A 17038-nucleotide genomic window follows, 5' to 3' on the forward strand; every position below is an offset into this window, starting at 1 on the left:
GACTTGGATCTTAAATTGGTTTGCTTGCGGCTAATGGAAAACGAAATCTGGAAAGAAATGTCCCAATTGACGATGTGACCAGTCATTGCGAACGCATCGGACGAAATTGCGCCTTGAGGATACCGGTATTTGTCCGATGTGTTTTTAAAAACAATTTCCCTCCTGCTTTTTTCCCGCTCTTTCAGGTGGACGATCCAAACCGTCACGGGATACATCATGCATGGTCGTACATGGCCCGGGCTCTTAACCACCTGCCGCCCGACCGCTACACTGCTAAGGCGCTGATCTCGGTACTGCGAGCCGCGGGCTACTCGATGCACGTGCGGTAAGGGCGTGTGGGGGAAGTCATATGCGAGAAAGTGGGAAGTGGACTACCGGTGGAGGGAAGGGCGTGTGGGGGAAAGAACCTGGAGAGGAGATTAGTGGCCGGGCGGTGACGTAGAGCTGTGGTGGTTTCGGAGCCTTGCGGGAAGAGGAAAAGAGGGAGGGGAGAAAGGAGGAGAATGGCCGCGGGCTGTATGGCGACAGGAGGTGAACACTCAAGGCCAGGGGCCTGCTTTACCTTCCCCCCCATACCCCCCATCCCTCCAAGACTGACAGCTCTTGTCGCCCTTGCTCCCTTGTCTCTGTGGCTGTTCAATGTGCTCATAGCCACAATATGTCATTAATCCCTCCCCCATTTTAGATGGCCCCCGTTATTATGTACTACCGCCATCACCGCCAGAAGAACCTCTGCGGCTGCTGTTGTTGCTGACTGATGTTTTGCCGCTATCAGGTTTCGGGGTCAGTTTGTCAAGCTGTTGTCGGCGCTCCAGCGCGAGTTCTTACCTGCGCTGCGCAAGGCTGCGGGTGACGACATCAGCGCACTGGCCGCGCTACTGGACAGCTACGTGAGCGACGGGCTGTATCGAAACCCGCCGGAGGGACGCAACTTGCCTGCATTCGACATATCGTCCTTGGCCGAAAACCGCGCATGATGGATGTACGGATGTACGGCGGGGGAGAGGCAATGTGGCGGGAGGCTGGGGGGTATAGGGAAAGGGGGGATGGGTTGCAGGGGAAGTTATTAGAGGTGATTCGTCGGGGCGCAGCGTGTCTGTGTGCCTGTCGCCATCCCGGATGGGGCTAGAGGACCCGGCGTCTGGCTGTGGAGGGGCATGGTAAAATGGGGGGCTAGCCTTGACTTCGCTACCTGGGGTTTGCGGGGTGCTAGGTCCGACGGGGCCGCCTGCTCCTCTTATCGCGTGCCGTCCCAAATGTTTGGCCCGGGGATGGCAGTGTCGATAAAGTGGACGTTCGCCAATATTTTTTCGACCCCAAAGTATGGCTGACTTGACGCCCGGCTGATGCGAACCAGCCGACTCACGGGGTGAGGACGTTGTGTGTACTTGCGTATGCAACTTGGACATGCAAAGGGACACGGGCCATGGATTATGAGCCATGGATTAGACTCAACTGGAGTGGATTAGGATTGAGTGCACAACCCAATGCACCTGGCATGGCTCAATGGCCGTCCCGTGGGTCACATTTCGTGACGCTAACAACCACTATTAACAACAAAATTAAAGGATAACACGAACTTAAGTTGTGATATTGGCGATGCACGTCGTGAGGCTGAGGCCGGCTTGTGAAATGCAGCACTGTTGCATTCTTGTATTGACCGTCAACAACCGTAAAGTTCTCGTTCACAGCTTACGCTGATGCACCATGTGGTCGTTCCTGAACCTCTGCGATGGCCACGGAAGAATGCGAGATTCCAAGTGGCCAGCATTATTCATTTTGGCCGTGCGTCCCACCTTGGTTGTAACGCACTCCCGTAGGAGCTAAGTTCATCATGTAAGGTGCTGAGGAGCAGGATGCTGTGAAGAAGTCAATATGTATCTGCTTATGTCCGCTTATGTCCACTTTCGGTGCTGGCCGCCGCAACTGCAAGAAGAGCTAGGCGGGATTTAGATACAGATTCAGCTCATAGATTTGAGGTAAACATGGAAGCTGCAGAGCGGGAGGAAGCCGTAGCGAACGCGCCCAGGCCCGTTCAATGATTTTAATTCGCATCGCATCACCGTAGCAGGATTAGAGTTTATATTCCATGTAGCAACGAGTGCCACCTTATTAACTTATGCTGAGAATTACGCTTATGAGTTTTTCGCTTATCAGGATGCACAGAATGAAACCAAGTTCAGATGTTCGTCAATCGTCATCAGTAAAATGATGAAACATCTCGGGACTACTTGAAACTTTCTAACTAATAATTAATTATCTCATTTTTATAAATAGCGCATCTTAAGTTTACTTCTACACCTAACTGTCTGCACTCGGAACGGCTTCACTTTTTTCCAAGGGTGTCAACAAAGCCGCAGCATGGATACAGCATAGGAGTTTTCCACGTAAACTGTTCTGAAGGGAACAGACATATGATGCATAAGGGCTTTCTTGTAGTCTGCTGCTGTTCGCTCTAGGAGCGATGAGCGAAGCTTATGAGGAGCGTAGCCCAAAGCGGGCAAGGACAGAGGATGTATTGGGGGCAGCTGCAACTCCTCAACCCGGCGGGGAGCCTCCTAGGGTAAGTGGCGGTGATGCGTCATGCGCGTTTGTGCAGCTTGACTCAGCGATGTTTGCATATGTTCTTCCTGAGTGCATGCATAATGTTTGCATGCATGTTGTTGTTGCCAGAGAGGAGCTATCTGCGCTCCGCCCAACGGGTTGCTCTCATACCACCTTTCCGAACCCCGCACCGCCTTCCGTTTGAGACGTCCTTGGGACGCCCCTGCTTCTCTCTGGCACGGCACACGGCCTCAGCAGAAGACCCGCTAAATACCTCTTAGGCTTACACCTCCATCATCATTCAAACGTGCACACACACCTGCAGAAGGTGTGGTTCCCGAGCTCTGCCAGAACGCGCTATGCCGGGCCCTCCCAAGAACCCTCTCCCCCTATGGCCGCTCCTCCCTCCTATACTCGCAAATATCGCTCCCATCAAGCCACAAAACTCACCTCACCCACCCAGTCGTGTCCGGGCCCGCCTATGCCCGCCACCGCTTCCTTTTCCTTACTGACCCGCGAAAAAAAACCCTCCCGGAAACATCCAATCACTCCCATCGAGCTAGATCTTCTCCCCCCCCCAAAAAAAACACACACCGCACCCTCCCTTCCCATCTGGGTCGCGTGCGATTATATACTTTCTGCGCATCTGTTACAACCAAACAATCTCCTCGTTGCGGATCCGTTTTACCTTCCTCTTCTCCTTTTCCCTCTCGCACGTATTTGTCCCTCTTTTACCTCCGCCGCCGCCGCCGCCTGCCTGCCTTCCCCCCTTTCCTCATATGTCGGCCCTTTCGCTCAGGTCCCCTGGCTGCTTGTGGAGCGGCAAGCAGTCCGCCAGGCCTTCATCATGTTTGGCGTGGGCCGCTGGCGCGAGGTGAACGTGACTGCGTACCGGAGTGGGGCGGAGGGGCAACACGCAGAGGGGCAGCATTTCAGCATTTCGCCAGATAGCGGACATGTGAATGACCTGGGGGCCAGGAAGTCGGGGCGAGGGGGTTCGGCGGAGGTTTAAGGAGTAAGGTTGGGGGAATGGGGGCCTTTTAAAAGCTCGGGAAGGATCGGGAGAGGGCGTAGGGTGTGGAGGGGGAGGGGGAGGGGATAACAAAGGCTTCTCAACTGAGAAGTGATTGGCACGTGGGGTAGGGCCGTACGTCTGTACGACCGTACGTTTTTTACCGCTCTGCGAAACGCAATCCGTCAACCGCAGCCTTCCATACGTGTAACTCAGCGCCTGCCATGTGTCCCGGATTGCTACCCGGCTCGGTCGTATTCCCTTTCCTGGTTCCCTCGCGCAGATTCATGTTAATTTTTGTCGGCTGAGCAAGTCCAAGCACGTCCGCAGCGTCGGTGAGGTGGAGCGGGCGGTGTGGCACCTGCTGCAGGCGCTGAGGGCACATGCGGCCGAGCCGGCGGATGCGGCCTTCCTGGACTCGCTGCTACAGCCGGTGGCGCATCTGGGGGACCTCACTACTGCCGGGCAGCCATGGCCCAAGGTGGGCCGGGGCCGGCGGGACTGGGGGCCTTGTGCGGGGTGAGGGGTGAGGGCCGGCGGGTGTGTTGTGTGGGTGTTGTGTGGTAGGGCAGTTGGAGGAAGAAGAAAGTTGAAGAAGGTGAAGAAGGTGAAGCGGTGAGGTAAGAGCTTAGCATGCAGGGCTTCCCCATTTCCCGCCCGCCCGCCCGCCCGTCTCCGCCCGCCCGCCCGTCTCCCCCCCCCACCCCCCGACGATGGTCCCCGTCGCTGTTGCCACTGCTGCCACTGCTGTCCGTGTTCGGGCAGGTGGACAAGGGCAGCCGGTGGCTGCTGGGGCGACTGCGCAATCTGACGGAGTTCAACAATGCAATGACGGCGGCGCAGCAGCAGCACGAGGTCTGTATGTGTGCGTTGGTGTGTGTTGGTGTGGTGGGAGGGGTAAAGGAGGGAAAGGAGGGAAAGGTGCAGTACAGCAGCAACCCTCAGGGGAAGCGGAAGCACCTGCTGGCACTGGGTTGTGACATGTTGTCCGGGGGGCCAGCAGACACACACACAGACACACAGACACACAATCTGATGCGGATGTGCAGGTGTTGTCTAGGTTCCGTCAGCTGCTGGCCGCCATGTCGGACCGGTCACCCCCCGCCGCCTGGTGGAATGCCGAGTGTGATTTGGCGCTGCTCAAGGGGATGTACCGCGCGGGGTACGGCGAGTACGACGCCGTTTTCTCTGACCCGGACTTCTTACCCATCTTCAAGGGCGCGAGGGTGAGAGTTGGGCTGGGTTGGGAGTTGGGCATAAGAGGGGGGGTGAGGACGGGTTTTTGCCAGCCGCAGAAAAAGCCGCTTGGACAGGTGGTTTTAGACCTGAGGGGTGCGTGGAAAGGGGTGGTGATTGCGTTCATGGGATTTACAGGAGATAGACACGGGGGTTGGGGTCTCCGTGTTTTACTTGTGCCTTGTGTCTTGTGTGTGGGGGGGAGGGGATAGATGCATGCGTACGGTGGGCCTTGAAGGGACTCGGAATTGGATTATGTATAAAAATAAAAAAACGTTTTGGCCCGAACGGTCCTTTCAGCCTTACGCCCCCACACGGCCCCTACCTTGCTGTTCAGTAATGTGGGGGACCTATTCTCAGCCCCCGGAAGTCCACTCCCTAGAGTCACTGGGTGCCCAATCCCGCTAGGTCGCGATACCCACGATACCCACGATCGGATATTCCTTTGGCGATTACCTTCTATAATAGGAAGCGCAGCAAGCCCGGATGCGTGAGCTGGCGCTGGCGACCGGCACGGCGGCGGCGACGTCGACGGCGGCGGCGGCGGTCTGCGATACAACTTGCAAGGATGGAGCCGCGGCGGGCGAGGGGGTGGCTTCGGGCAGCGGCGGCGGCGGCGGAAGAGAAGAGACGACGGCGGTAGCGGCTGCTGGCAGTGCCGCTCCCGACAACAGTCCCTCTGGCGCCGGTGCCGCCGCTGAGGCCGCGGCGCCGCCGTCGTACATCTGGCCTGATGGGCAGATCCTGACGCCACGTGTTCGACGTCTGTGCGATCTGTTGATCCGGGCGGTGAGGCAAGTGGAAGCGGATTCGGCCGCGGCGGCGTCGGGCGGCGGCGGTGTCACTGGTAGCCCAGCGGAGGCAAAGACGCCATCACGGAAATCGCGGCAGGGCGCCGCCGCTGGCGGCGCCGCCGGGCTGACGGGTGCTGCGGCGGGCGCGCGGGGCAAGCCTGAGAAGGCGGAGGTCTGGTCAAAGAAGGACCGGCAGGAGGTGCTGGGACTCCTGATGCGGTTCGGAATGCCGCACGTTGCGGCTGCTGCGGCGGGGGCGGCGGCGGCGACGGAGGGATGCTCCCCTGAACCCGCCGCAGCGGCACCGAGCACCAGCCTCGGCGGCGGCGGGGTTGCGGGGAGCGGTGGTCATTCCGCGTCCGCAGCGGCGCTCGGTCACCTCGTGTCGCTGGCTCGAGAGCACTACCCTCGTCTGGCTGCTAAGAGCGCGGCGGGGATACAGCAGGTGGGGGTCGGGGAAAAGCGGGGGGGGGAAGTATTGGCGTCCGAGTAGAAAAGGGGTTGCGTTGGCTCGCACCCCTTGCTTTCCCCTCTGCGTTTTGGGATTCTGTTGGAGAGCGGTATTCCGGTCGGTTACATGTCCGAACTGCTCGCTTACGTGCAACCCTTGCACCGACGTCATGTGTTGCGATTGCTTTCCTTCTCACCCCTGCCCTTCATCTTCCTCCTCAATAATAGAGGAAGATGAATCCACACTAGGGCGCCTGGTTGTTATTACGCGATTAACTAGGCGCCTGCTGGCTGAGCCCCCAACCCACACAGGACCCGGTCCTGGTCCACGTGTTTTCCGATAGGGACCCATTCCGTCATCCGCTGCCACCGTCACCTCACATGCCATCTGCGCCATCTGTGTTTGTGCGTGTGTGTGGTCCCTTTCTTGGACGATAGGCGCTCCGAGACCTCTTAGCAGAAATGGACGAGCTGCTGGGGCAGGACGGACAGGAAGGCGCGGGTGGGGTTCCGGGGGCGGCGGCTGCCGGGACCGGCGGCGGCGGTCCTTCTCCACGAACGCCGCGCACCAATCGCCACGCGCCGGGTTGCAGCTGCCGTATTTGTCAGAACATTGCCCGCCGCGACGCTCAACAACAGCAGCAACAGCAAGAAGAGCAGGCGCAGACGCAAGCAAAGCAAGGCGAAGCGCTGGCGGCGGATTCGAACGCAGCCGATGGCGACGGTGACGGCGATGGCCGGCATCCTGGGGCCGCAGCTGCCGTACCTGCGGCGGCAGCGGCAGGTTCAGGGGCCGAGGTTGGGCCAGAGGGCGACAGGGGCGGCTCTCAGGAAGCGCAGCCTGTGGGAGGTGACGATGTGCGCGGCGTGGCGGAGCATTTCCAGTTAGGGACGGATGTCCCCGCTGGAGGCGCAGTAGCGGCGAGTGATGATGAGGGCGACGGCGATGAGATGGCGGTTTCGGAGCCCGGTTCGGATGGCGACAGCGGAGCGGATGGGGGAGAGCGCAGCTGCGATGAGGACGCGGATAGCGACGGCGGCGGTGGCGGGGGCGGCAAGGAACGCGGAGGGGACAGACGGCGGGCCGGAGGCGCCCCGGCCAGCCCTGCTAACGGTGTGTGCTGTGGAGGGTCTGTGGAGGGTCGGATGGGTGGGTGGGCCTGCGGGCATGGTGCTGCTCGGCTTGCTGGCCATCTTGGAAGACTGCAGAATGGGTCGGGCCGCTGTGTGGCTGCTTGAGGTTTTGGGGGTTTGAAGTATCTCGCGCGCAAATGTGGAGCTTCCCGCTGTCTACACTTCGTAATGTGCGTAGGCTGTCCTTCCGGGTAACATGCATTATATTTCCCTCCGCCGTGCATGTGTGTTGTGGGCTTGTGGTGCCACATGCACCATATTGCATACCTATTCGTCCTTCAACCCTTCGGTTTGCTTTGCTTGACCCGCTCGTGGCCTCTCCTGATGCCCCGAAACCATGAAACACACGCATACAAAACCCCACAGCGGGGCCAGGCAGCCAAACCGGTGGTGGCGGCGGCGGCGGCGGTGCGGCGAGTGAGGCGGCTGGTGGCGGGGCAGCGGCGGCGGCGGCGGAGGGTGCGGGCGAGGGGCCCAGCGGGCGCAAGCGGCGGAAGAAGGGCAGCATCACCAAGGCAAGTGATGACAGGAGGCGGAGCGTAACCCCCCGAGTGGCGGTGCCTTTCTGTAGGAGTGATGACTGGGGCCGCGGCTGCTACACTCATAGCCGTGATGGGTGCAGGGGGTGAGGAATCCTGGATGAATAACTGAACGAACCACTAAGTTGCGCGTTCGAATGGAACCGACCAGGTCACCCGGCTGTGTTACCTGTAAGTAAGTACCAGTCCCTTTTGGGTGATCCACCTCCCAGGTACCTGACGTGACCCCGGACGTGGCTTGGCTGTTGATTCATGTCGTCATTATCGTCATCATGAACATCATGATTGTTGTCGTCGTCATCATCATCATTGTCGTCATCATCATTGTCATCATCACCATCATCATCATCATCATCATCATCATCATCATCATCATCATCATCATCATCATCATCATCATCACCATCATCATCATCATCATCATCATCATCATCATCATCATCATCACCATCATCATCATCATCATCATCATCATCATCATCATCATCATCATCATCATCATCATCATCATCATCATCACCAGTTCCCTCCCCCCGCTCCCCCCTCCTCCTCCCCCGCAGGTCCTTAGCGCCATATCCGCCACGCGGTTGCGTCAGCGGGTGGAGCTCCTGGATCAGCTGGTCAGAGGGCTGAGGGGGCTTTCAGGGGGCCCCCAGACAGCAACACCAACACCAACACCGGGGGGGGGGACACCAGCGGCCGCGGCGGGGGGCCCAGCAAGAGGGGGAGATGAGGGAGCCGCAGGGCCGCAATCCACCGGGCGGCGCTCCGCAAGGACTGGGAGTGGTGTCGGGGTGGGCGGTGACGCGAGCCCTGCGGGGGCGGGTGTGGCCTGGGAGCACAGTCCTGCGTTGGCCGGGCGGCGCGGTGTGCTGCCGGTGTGGTGGCAACCGGAGCACGATTTGCAGCTGGCGCAGGGCGTTGTACGGCATGGTTTTGGGGCGTGGGACACCATTGCCACGGACCCGGAGTACTGCTTTGCCAGCTGCGCGCGGGCGGCACAGGTTCGTGCGCGTGTGCATGCATGTATGTATGTATGTATGTATGTATGTATGTATGTATGTATGTATGTATGTATGTATGTATGTATGTATGTATGTATGTATGCGGGGGTTGGGTGGGAAGGGCGTGTCCGGAGCGACGGTCGTCGGAGAGTGAGGGACAAGGTCGAGGGGAGGGGGGGGTGAGGGGCAGGGCGGGGCAAGGCCGTTACCCGCGTACCTAGAAAGACGGAGGGCCCGAAGGTGACCTCCGGAGATAAGGAGCGAGTCCTGTCCGCCGCCGCTGTGAGTGGTGGGGAGATGAGTAACCGACCACATGACCAGCACCACACTGACGCACGGCTCCCTTTTTACACACACACATACATACACACACGGGGAGAGGGAGAGAGAGAGAGAGAGAAGAGGCCTTCAACCTGCATCGTCAACCCTGCCGCTGAAAGCACGTGTTGCGTTGTTGTGACCCTCTTTATCTCCACTCCTCCTCCTCCTCCTCTCCCTCGCCCCCTCCCGCATGTACGATGTAGGCGGTCAGCGGAGGGGAGGACGCGGCGGGGGCGGCGGCGGCGGCCACGGCGCCTCTCAGGACCCCTGGTGCGGCCGCCTCCCCCTCCCTGGGGCCGCCCGCGTCCTGGATGCCCTCCCCGCAGCTGCTGACGAAGAGGGTGACCCAGATCGTCAAAGTGATGCAGCGCCTGCTGTCCAATCCCAGGTAAAAGGGGACAGACGAACCACGAGCGAAGGGGGAGGGGAGGGGGTTGGGGTGGGGATATTGAAAGGGAAGAAGAAGAACTTCAGACCTGTAGTGAGTGTGGAGAACGGAAGGTAAAGGCGGGGGAGATGGGGATGTGTGCGGGGGGGGCGCCAGGTTACAGCTCCGGCATCCGTTGGAGGGCGGGGGAAGGGGTAAACAGCGACAGAGGGGGCGTGTGGGGCGAGGAGGTGGAGGACATTGAGTCTCAGCCGATCATTGGGCGACGCCCAAGGCTACGGTGTATCCGGGGCCCGGCGGAAACGTTTTCTCAGTTTCACATCCTGCCACCCACACCGAGAGTCGCTCGACGACCCACATCACAAGAAGGCTGCGGTGCCGTGTTGCCTGTTGGGTGGCGTCCCAGGTCGCTCAAGACGGTGGCCAGGCGCCAAGCGAGGAGGGCCACGACCCCCGGGGCGGTGGTGGCGGCGGCCGCCGCCGCCGCGGCGGCTGCCGCCGCGGAATCGGAGCTGGCGCCGCCGTCATCGGCCCCGGGCGGGGGGCTGAGCCTCAGCGCTGAGGCCGCGGCCATTGCGGCAGCTGCCGCCGCGGAGGCGGACGCTATCCTGGCTGCCAAGCGGCGGCGCCCCGGTAGCGCCCGGGCCGCCGCCAGCGTCGCAGATGACGCTGACGGCGAGGCCGACGGCAGTGACGAGGGCAACGACGGTGGGGACGGGGAAGGTGAAGAAGAAGAGGAGGAGGAGGAGGAAGAGGAGGAAGCTCAGCCACCATCGCCGCCGAAGCCCGACGTGACGAAGTCTAGAGTCCGCGTCATCAAGATGCTTCCTGCGGAGCCCTCGCCGCCGCCGCTGCCGCCGCCGCCGGCCGCTGCTGCTGCGGGGCCCCTTGCCGGGCACCACCACCACCACCCGCATCACCACCGTCGCGGTTCTGCCAGCACCGCTAGCGCTGGCGCGGCCGCGGGTACGGAAGGTCAGCCAGCGGCGGCGACGGCAGCAGGTCATGCTCGTACAGATCTGAGCCCCGAGGAGCTGGCGGACCTCGCCATGCGGATAGCAATGGAGGCGCTGCAGCGGAAGGAAGGTGGCGGCGGTGGCGGCAAGTCTGGAGCTCGAGGGCGGCAATCGATGGGTGCCACCGCCGATGGATCTCGCCCGCCGCTGGCGCCGCCACCACCGCCGCCACCGCACACCAGCGGCCCGGCACACCGCAAACGGCGGCAGCCATGCGGCGGCATGGACGATGCGTACGGCGGCGACACGGCGGACGGCTACGACGACGGCGACGCGTTGCCGTCGGCCGACGCTGCTGATGACGAGGAGGCGGCGGGGAGCCCTGGGCCGAGTGGGCCGCACGATCACGGGATGCCGCCGGTGGCCCGCGAGGCGCCCACGCCGAAGCGCCGCCGCTGTGTAGAAGTTACGAACCAGCTGCCTGAGGGTCCCGTGGACCTGGCGGCGGTGACGCTGCCTGTGGTGGTGGTGCGGGGGCGCGGTGTGGGGAGCCACGCGCTCACGTTGCTGTCGCTGGGCCGAGTGGAGTGGCAGCGGAAGGGCTACCACACCAGCACCGCCGTGTACCCGCCGGGTGGGTGGCGGCAGCGGCTGAGGGCTGAGGGCGGACACATAGTCGGATGTGTCTTTGTTTGGAAGCGAGGCCCGCCCCGTAAAGTCTTTTGCCGTTCGCGTTAGTGTAAATGGAGGGGTGGGAATGGGGCAGGGCGATGGTGAAGCTAAGAAGCTAAGAGTGCGTGCGTGGGGGTGGGGGGATTTGTGTATGTTTTGGCGCCGTGGCCGGTCCGATTCCCCCGAAAGCACCACGATGATGATTATGATGATGCCTTCGCCGGACCCGACTTAGCTGTGGCCTGACCATCGCAACACCCCTTCCCCTTTCCTCCCTTCTCCTCGCACCCCGCACCCCGTACCTAACCCCTCCAACCCCGCATTGGCTCCCCCGCCTGTCCACCAGGCTACCAGGCCATCAGGGAATATTCTAGTATGGCCCGCCCTGGCGACACCACCACCTACCTGTTGGAGGTGGTGGGGGGCGGGGCCGCGCCGCTGTTCAGGATTACTGCCGACGACATGCCGGGGCTGCAGATCACCGGCAAGTCACCGGGACAGGCCTGGAACCAAGGTAAGACCCGGACATGAATGAAAAAAGGTGCCAACCCCTATGGCCTTGTGCCATATTGTGCCATGCCGTACCGTACCGTACACACTCGCATGGGCCTCGGCGTTTGTTGCGCACCCGTGTTGAAGTTCGCGATCCGTCTTTACTCCTCGTTTCGTTACGTTGGCAGCGGTTACTGCTGTGGTGAAACCACTGCCGCCATTGACTCGTTGCTCCATTGCCGGTTTCCAGATCAGTCCCGAGCGCAACGGGGCATGAATATCGAGCCTGAACTGTCTACCTAGCTAGCTAGCTTGATCATTAATGTATTAAATCAATAAACCAATTAATAAACCAATCAGTTAATTATTGCCATCACGCGGAAGTCGCGGCCGTGCTGAGCTACCTCGCTGCCAACCCTTGTCCTTCACCTTCAACCTCATCCCCCAGCCTCTTACCTCGACATCTGGGACCCTTCCCATCCCCTCGCCTTCCCTTCCCTTCCCATCCCCTTCCCTTCCCCTTCCTGCCATGGCCGCAGTCCTGGAGCGCGTGCGTCTGGTCCGCGGGCTGCCCAAGCTGTCCTCCAAGAGCGGCATTGAGATGTTTGGACTGTCGCACCCCAAAGTCCAGGCGCTCATCCTTCAGATGCCCGACATCGACCGCCTCCAGCGCCTGCACCGCCCGCTGATGGCCACCCGCGCGGGCCTCATCCAATCCCCCGAGCAGCTCTCCGCGGCAATGGCGGCAACGCAGGCCGAGCGGCAGCATGCTCAGGTCCAAGGGCCCAAGGGTCACAGCCAGGAGGAGCCCATGGCGGAGGGCCTGAGGGTTGAGGAGCTTGCCACGGGGGAGGAGGGCGGCGGGAGTGCGGGTGGGGGGGAGGCGGGGCGACTGTGGGGGGAGGAGGAGGAGGAGGAGGAGGGGTACCAGCAGGGCTCCTACCCCGAGGGCTATGCGGGGGCCCGGGCGGTGTATCAGGAGGCGACGGACCAGGCGTCACAAGGGGTGACCGCGGCAGGCGACCGGGGGGCGGGGAGTGGGCTTCCTGGAAGCGGGGTGGGGACAGGGGGCGGTGGTAGCGCTGCGAAGCAGCAGCACGCTCGTGACTTGGAGCGGCAGCGGCTGAAGGCGGAGGCAGCGGCGATCGCAGCGGCCATCATGTTGGGTCCTGCGGGGCCAGCGGCGGCGGCGGCGGCGCCTGCCGCGGCGGCACCACGGGCATCAGGCGTGGCGGCCCTCTCCGCCCAGGAGGAAGGAGGGGGTACTGAGTGGGAGCCCAATGTGTCGCAGGGGGTGGTTCAAGCTTCTGAAGGGGATGCACATGGCACCGGCAGCTTCGGTGCTGCTGGGCTGCAGCACCCACTGGAAGGCACGGACCAGACGCCGTCGGATGGCCGGGGCCGCCGTCGCCGCCAACAGCCGCCGAAGCAGCAGCAGCAGCAGCAGCGCCAAGCCCATTCGTGGTCTGATCCCCACCAGTTGGAGAGTGCGGCTGCGTCGCAAGCTGAGGCCTGGCAGCTTCAGCAGCAACAGCAGCAACATGTCGTGCTATCGCACCAGCAGCAGCACGAGGCGGAAGAGGAGGCGCTGCAGCGACAGCATGAGTTGTTGCAGCAGCAGCAGCAGCAGCAAGCGCGGCTACTGCAGCTGCGGCAGCAGGAGGCACTGGCCCGGCAGAAGCAAGCATTCCTGCAACAGCAGCAGGAACAACAAGCTCTCCTGCAACAACAGCAGCAGCAGCAGGCGCTTTTGCATCAGCAGCAACAGCAGCAGCAGGCACTGTTGAGGCAAAAGGAACAGCAGGAAGTCCTGCTGCAACACCAACACAACCAGCAGCAGCAAGCGGCACTCTTACAACAGCAAGCGCTGTTATTCCAGCAGCAGCAGCTGCAGCAGCAGGCGGCACTTTTATTGCAGCAGCAGCAGGAGCAGGAGCACAAAGAGCAGGAACAGCAGCTTTTGCAGCAGCACGAATTGGCACAACAACAACGGCGGCAGCAGCAACAGGCGCTGGAGCAGCAACAGCAACAACAACAGCAACGGGCCCTCCGAGAGCAACAAGCTCTTCTGCAGCGGCAAGAGCAGCCCCAGCAGCCCCAGCAGGCGACCGATCTGCTTGCTGTCGTTGTCGCTTTGGCCCAGCAGAACCCCTCTGCCGCAGCTCAGGTGGTGCAACTACATCAGCTAGGGCTGCTAACGGAGGCGATGGTTCACCAGCTGAGCCTCCAGCTTGGCGTGGGCAGCAGCAGCAGCGGCACGGGCGCCCGTCCCAATGCGACGACCGCTGCTGCTCTTGCACCGCCATCGCAGCAGCTGCAGAGCTCCGATATGCATCCGCATCTTCCGACTTCCTTGAGCGTCCAGCAGCAGCAACAACAACAGCAGCAACAACAACAGCAGCAGCAAGCGGGCACTGTCGCTTCTTCCGCGCGCCTAGCTGGGTCTGCCAGTCATCAGACAACACCGCCTGCGTCGTTGATTGGGCAGCATATTTTACACGCCGGACAGCATCTGCACCAGCAGAGTCCGGTGTTGCCGCCCCCTCCAAGCGCTTACGGTCAGCCAGGGGCGGCCGCCGTTCTGCAAATGATGCAGGTCCCGGCTCAGCAGCAGCTGATGCAAGTCCAGCAGCAGCAGCAGCAGCAGCAAGCGGCGCTGTTTGCACAACAGCAGCAAGAGGCGGCAGTCGTGATGGCCCAACAGCAAGCGTTACTACAGCAGCAGTTTTTTCAGCAGCAGCAGCAGCAACAACAACAGGAGCAGGAACAAGCAAATTTTGTGGCGAAGCAGCAGGTCCTTCAGAAGCAGCAGCAACAGAAAGCACTGCTCCTGCAGCAACAGCAGGCACTACTCGCACAGCAGCAGCAACAGCGCCTCCAGCAACTGCTCCTGCAGCAAGGCGGCGTTGCATCTCATGCACAGCTGGTCGCTTTGCAGCAACAGCAACAGCAGCAGCAGGCGGCTCTGATGGCATCAGACGGGGACCTGGCCGCTTTCGCTTCCGCCGGCGGCACGGGCGCCCTGATGGAGCCGCAGCAGCACAATCAGCAGCGGCAACAGCAACAGCAAAGTCCAATGCAGGGTCAGACGCTGTGGCTTTCTGAAGGCCCGACGCAGCAGACCGGCAATCAGGCGATTATGGCGCCGATTCCCATGGGAGCGGCTGCAAACGGCCCCAGTCCGGGCCTGAGCGATGGCAGTGGCGAGCTGACGACACAGGGAGCAGCGGGGCTCGTGCATGCCGGAATCCTCAACGGTCACCATCCACACGTTGTTGCGGGGGCCTTGGGTTCCGGTGCGGGTAGGGTTGGGGGGACCAGCTTTTCGCCGGGAGCGACCGCGTTTTTCGGCATGGGGACGGCGCCGGTCCCCATGGATTCATCCGCCTACCAGGGTATGGGGTCAGTGGTGGCGTCACCACCGGTCCCGTCTGTGGGGATGTTGGGCCCAGGCGCGGCGATGGGAATGGGCCCGGGGCTAGGATACGGGGTTGGGCAGCAGCTACATGGCTGGATATCATGAACTTGAGATCGTCTTGGGTGTGGTGTTATAGGCACCCAGTTTGATGGTGGTGTGGGAACTATGGCCTGACTAATATGACCAAGGATAATCCATAGACATTATCCCTTAGACACTGCTGCCGGTGCAATATAGTTGGTGGCAGGGTTGTAACTGTCACGGGAAACAGTTTTGTATACGTTTAGTTGATGTTAGGTTGGGATAAGTACAATTTTGCAGATAATATGTTTCGTTACGCTGGAGAGTGCGTGCGAACATCATCACAGATCCTAGCATTGCGTTTTCGCATTTACGTGTAATTGGGAGTCACGAATGAAAATCTTCCTGTGCAGCCGTGGCCGCATCTTAATTCCATGACATGGATCGCCATAATTGAAGAATTATTACCGGCCGCTGCATAGATTACAAGGGGTGCGTGTAAATAAACTGTCATCGACCCTCGCCAGTCAACGCGGCCTGTAAAACAACCAAGCGCCTTCCCCTGAATTGTTCAAAATCTATTCCCACACACAAATCCACGACCCAAGGACTCCAGCTCTGTAAGCCCCAGCAGCCATTGAGAAGTCAAGTGTCCTGTGTAGCAAGCTGCAGGACAAAATTGCAAGCATGCACAGAACACCCAGCTTCAGGTGTGGGGATTCACCTCATGCAATATCATGCGGATACCAGGGAAGACTGGATTCCACGCAAGCGCGCTGGATGGCTACACTGCGGCAGCCCCTCCAACGACCCCCGGCACATCGTGTAAACCAAGGAAAGGAGCAGCTTTTGAATCGTACCACACCACCGCCGGTATCAAGTCGCAATGGCCCCATCAAACCAAAATTGGAAGCCGCTGAATGTGCTGTCCAACTCGGGGAGGGTGAACCGATCTTCAAAGACAGCGCTACGCAAGCGCTATGGTGCCCCTCATTCCTTGCTATTATTTAGGGCGTCACAGGGGCAGCCACTTGGGCCACAGCCAGAGTAGCCTTCCGCGGCGTGTAGGTTGACCGCCGGCGCTCCTTGCGAGACTGCTGGCCCTCAGATGGCTGCTTCGTGTGGGTGGCAGTAACGGCAGCCATGGCCTTCGGGTGGTCCGCTGGGTAGACATGGACCTGTTAGGCATAGATGGAACACAAAGCACACACACCTCTCACCCAGTTCTTAGCTAACGTGAGATGCCCCTTGCTTGAAAATATCTCCCAGCCAAGGGTATCAGGTGGTGAGACCGTAACGGTCCCGGGGTTCAACCAGCGCAACTTATACCTTACCTCAGGCTTTTCGCGTTTCTTGTCGAAGACGACAACACCCTCCACAGTGCTGAAGACCGTGTAATCTTTGCCCAGCATGCAGTTGTCGCCAGGGTACCACTGCATTCCAGGTGTTTGTGGTTCAGAAGAAAAGGACTGGCCAGGCTGTCCAATATTTAATTGCAGCCCCACACGTAAAGGAGTGCAAAACCAATATTTTGTCTTTCTTTATGATCCATCCCATCGCGAACCGTGACCGCAAGTCACAAAAGTTCCATGCAAACCTAACGCAGGCTCAACATCGGCAAATCCTCACTATCATAATCATGGTATGCCCTACCGTAGAGCCACATTGCCGCACGATGATGCCACCGGCCTTCACAGCCTGGCCGCCGTAGACCTTCACACCACGCCGCTTAGCGTTCGAGTCGCGGCCGTTCTTCGTAGAACCTGAACCCTTCTTGTGGGCGTTCTGGATGACAAGCACACGCTTTGGCGCAGCAGCAACGCGAACGCGCGAGGCCAAAGCCTGGCCGGCAAAGCTGTGGGCCAGCATGGTTATAAGCCTACGTAGAATTAGACGGTGTCTGGTGGGCAAGCTAGGGACTAGCAATTTGGACAACATGACGACTTGTACAATCCACAACCAGCTCGTACGGCGGCGGTCACTGTCCTCGGCGCCTTACCGCATCTGCGAATTATGTGCGTTCTTATACTATCGTAAAGCTAAAGGTAGTAAATGTA

The 17038-nt window shown here is 60.5% G+C and overlaps 2 protein-coding genes across 2 annotated transcripts; one reads left to right on the plus strand and one right to left on the minus strand.

The window, feature by feature from the left end:
• Positions 1-775: 775 nt before the first annotated feature.
• VOLCADRAFT_117060 (uncharacterized protein) lies at positions 776-15065 on the plus strand (the record flags this gene model as incomplete). Its single annotated transcript, XM_002949078.1, has 15 exons — positions 776-890; positions 2870-2872; positions 3344-3418; positions 3840-4037; positions 4322-4411; positions 4606-4782; positions 5261-6031; positions 6475-7186; positions 7537-7727; positions 8270-8713; positions 9238-9240; positions 9361-9422; positions 9829-11012; positions 11397-11564; positions 12082-15065. Coding segments are annotated over 15 exons (7176 nt in total), but the record flags the coding sequence as incomplete, so codon positions are not given.
• Positions 15066-15447: 382 nt separating this feature from the next.
• Positions 15448-16895, minus strand: prpL27 (plastid/chloroplast ribosomal protein L27). The gene is made up of 3 exons (XM_002949211.1): positions 16635-16895; positions 16316-16414; positions 15448-16159 (listed from the first exon to the last, which is right to left on the minus strand). Exons 1-3 carry the CDS (start codon positions 16848-16850, stop codon positions 15989-15991), a joined length of 486 nt encoding a protein of 161 aa, XP_002949257.1. The 5' UTR covers positions 16851-16895; the 3' UTR covers positions 15448-15988.
• Between the last annotated feature and the right edge of the window lie 143 nt (positions 16896-17038).

This window comes from Volvox carteri, assembly GCF_000143455.1.
Source record: "Volvox carteri f. nagariensis unplaced genomic scaffold VOLCAscaffold_13, whole genome shotgun sequence".
Taxonomy (NCBI): domain Eukaryota; kingdom Viridiplantae; phylum Chlorophyta; class Chlorophyceae; order Chlamydomonadales; family Volvocaceae; genus Volvox; species Volvox carteri.

What these genes read in the sequence shown, in the direction of transcription:
- prpL27 (XM_002949211.1), bottom strand. Translation starts at nt 16,850, where the DNA reads ATGCTGGCCCACAGCTTTGCCGGCCAGGCTTTGGCCTCGCGCGTTCGC. An exon ending in TGCGGCAATGTGGCTCTACG is followed by an intron (nt 16,415 to 16,634) that starts GTAGGGCATACC and finishes CCTGGAATGCAG; the next exon opens with TGGTACCCTGGCGACAACTG. An exon ending in AGAAACGCGAAAAGCCTGAG is followed by an intron (nt 16,160 to 16,315) that starts GTAAGGTATAAG and finishes TATGCCTAACAG; the next exon opens with GTCCATGTCTACCCAGCGGA.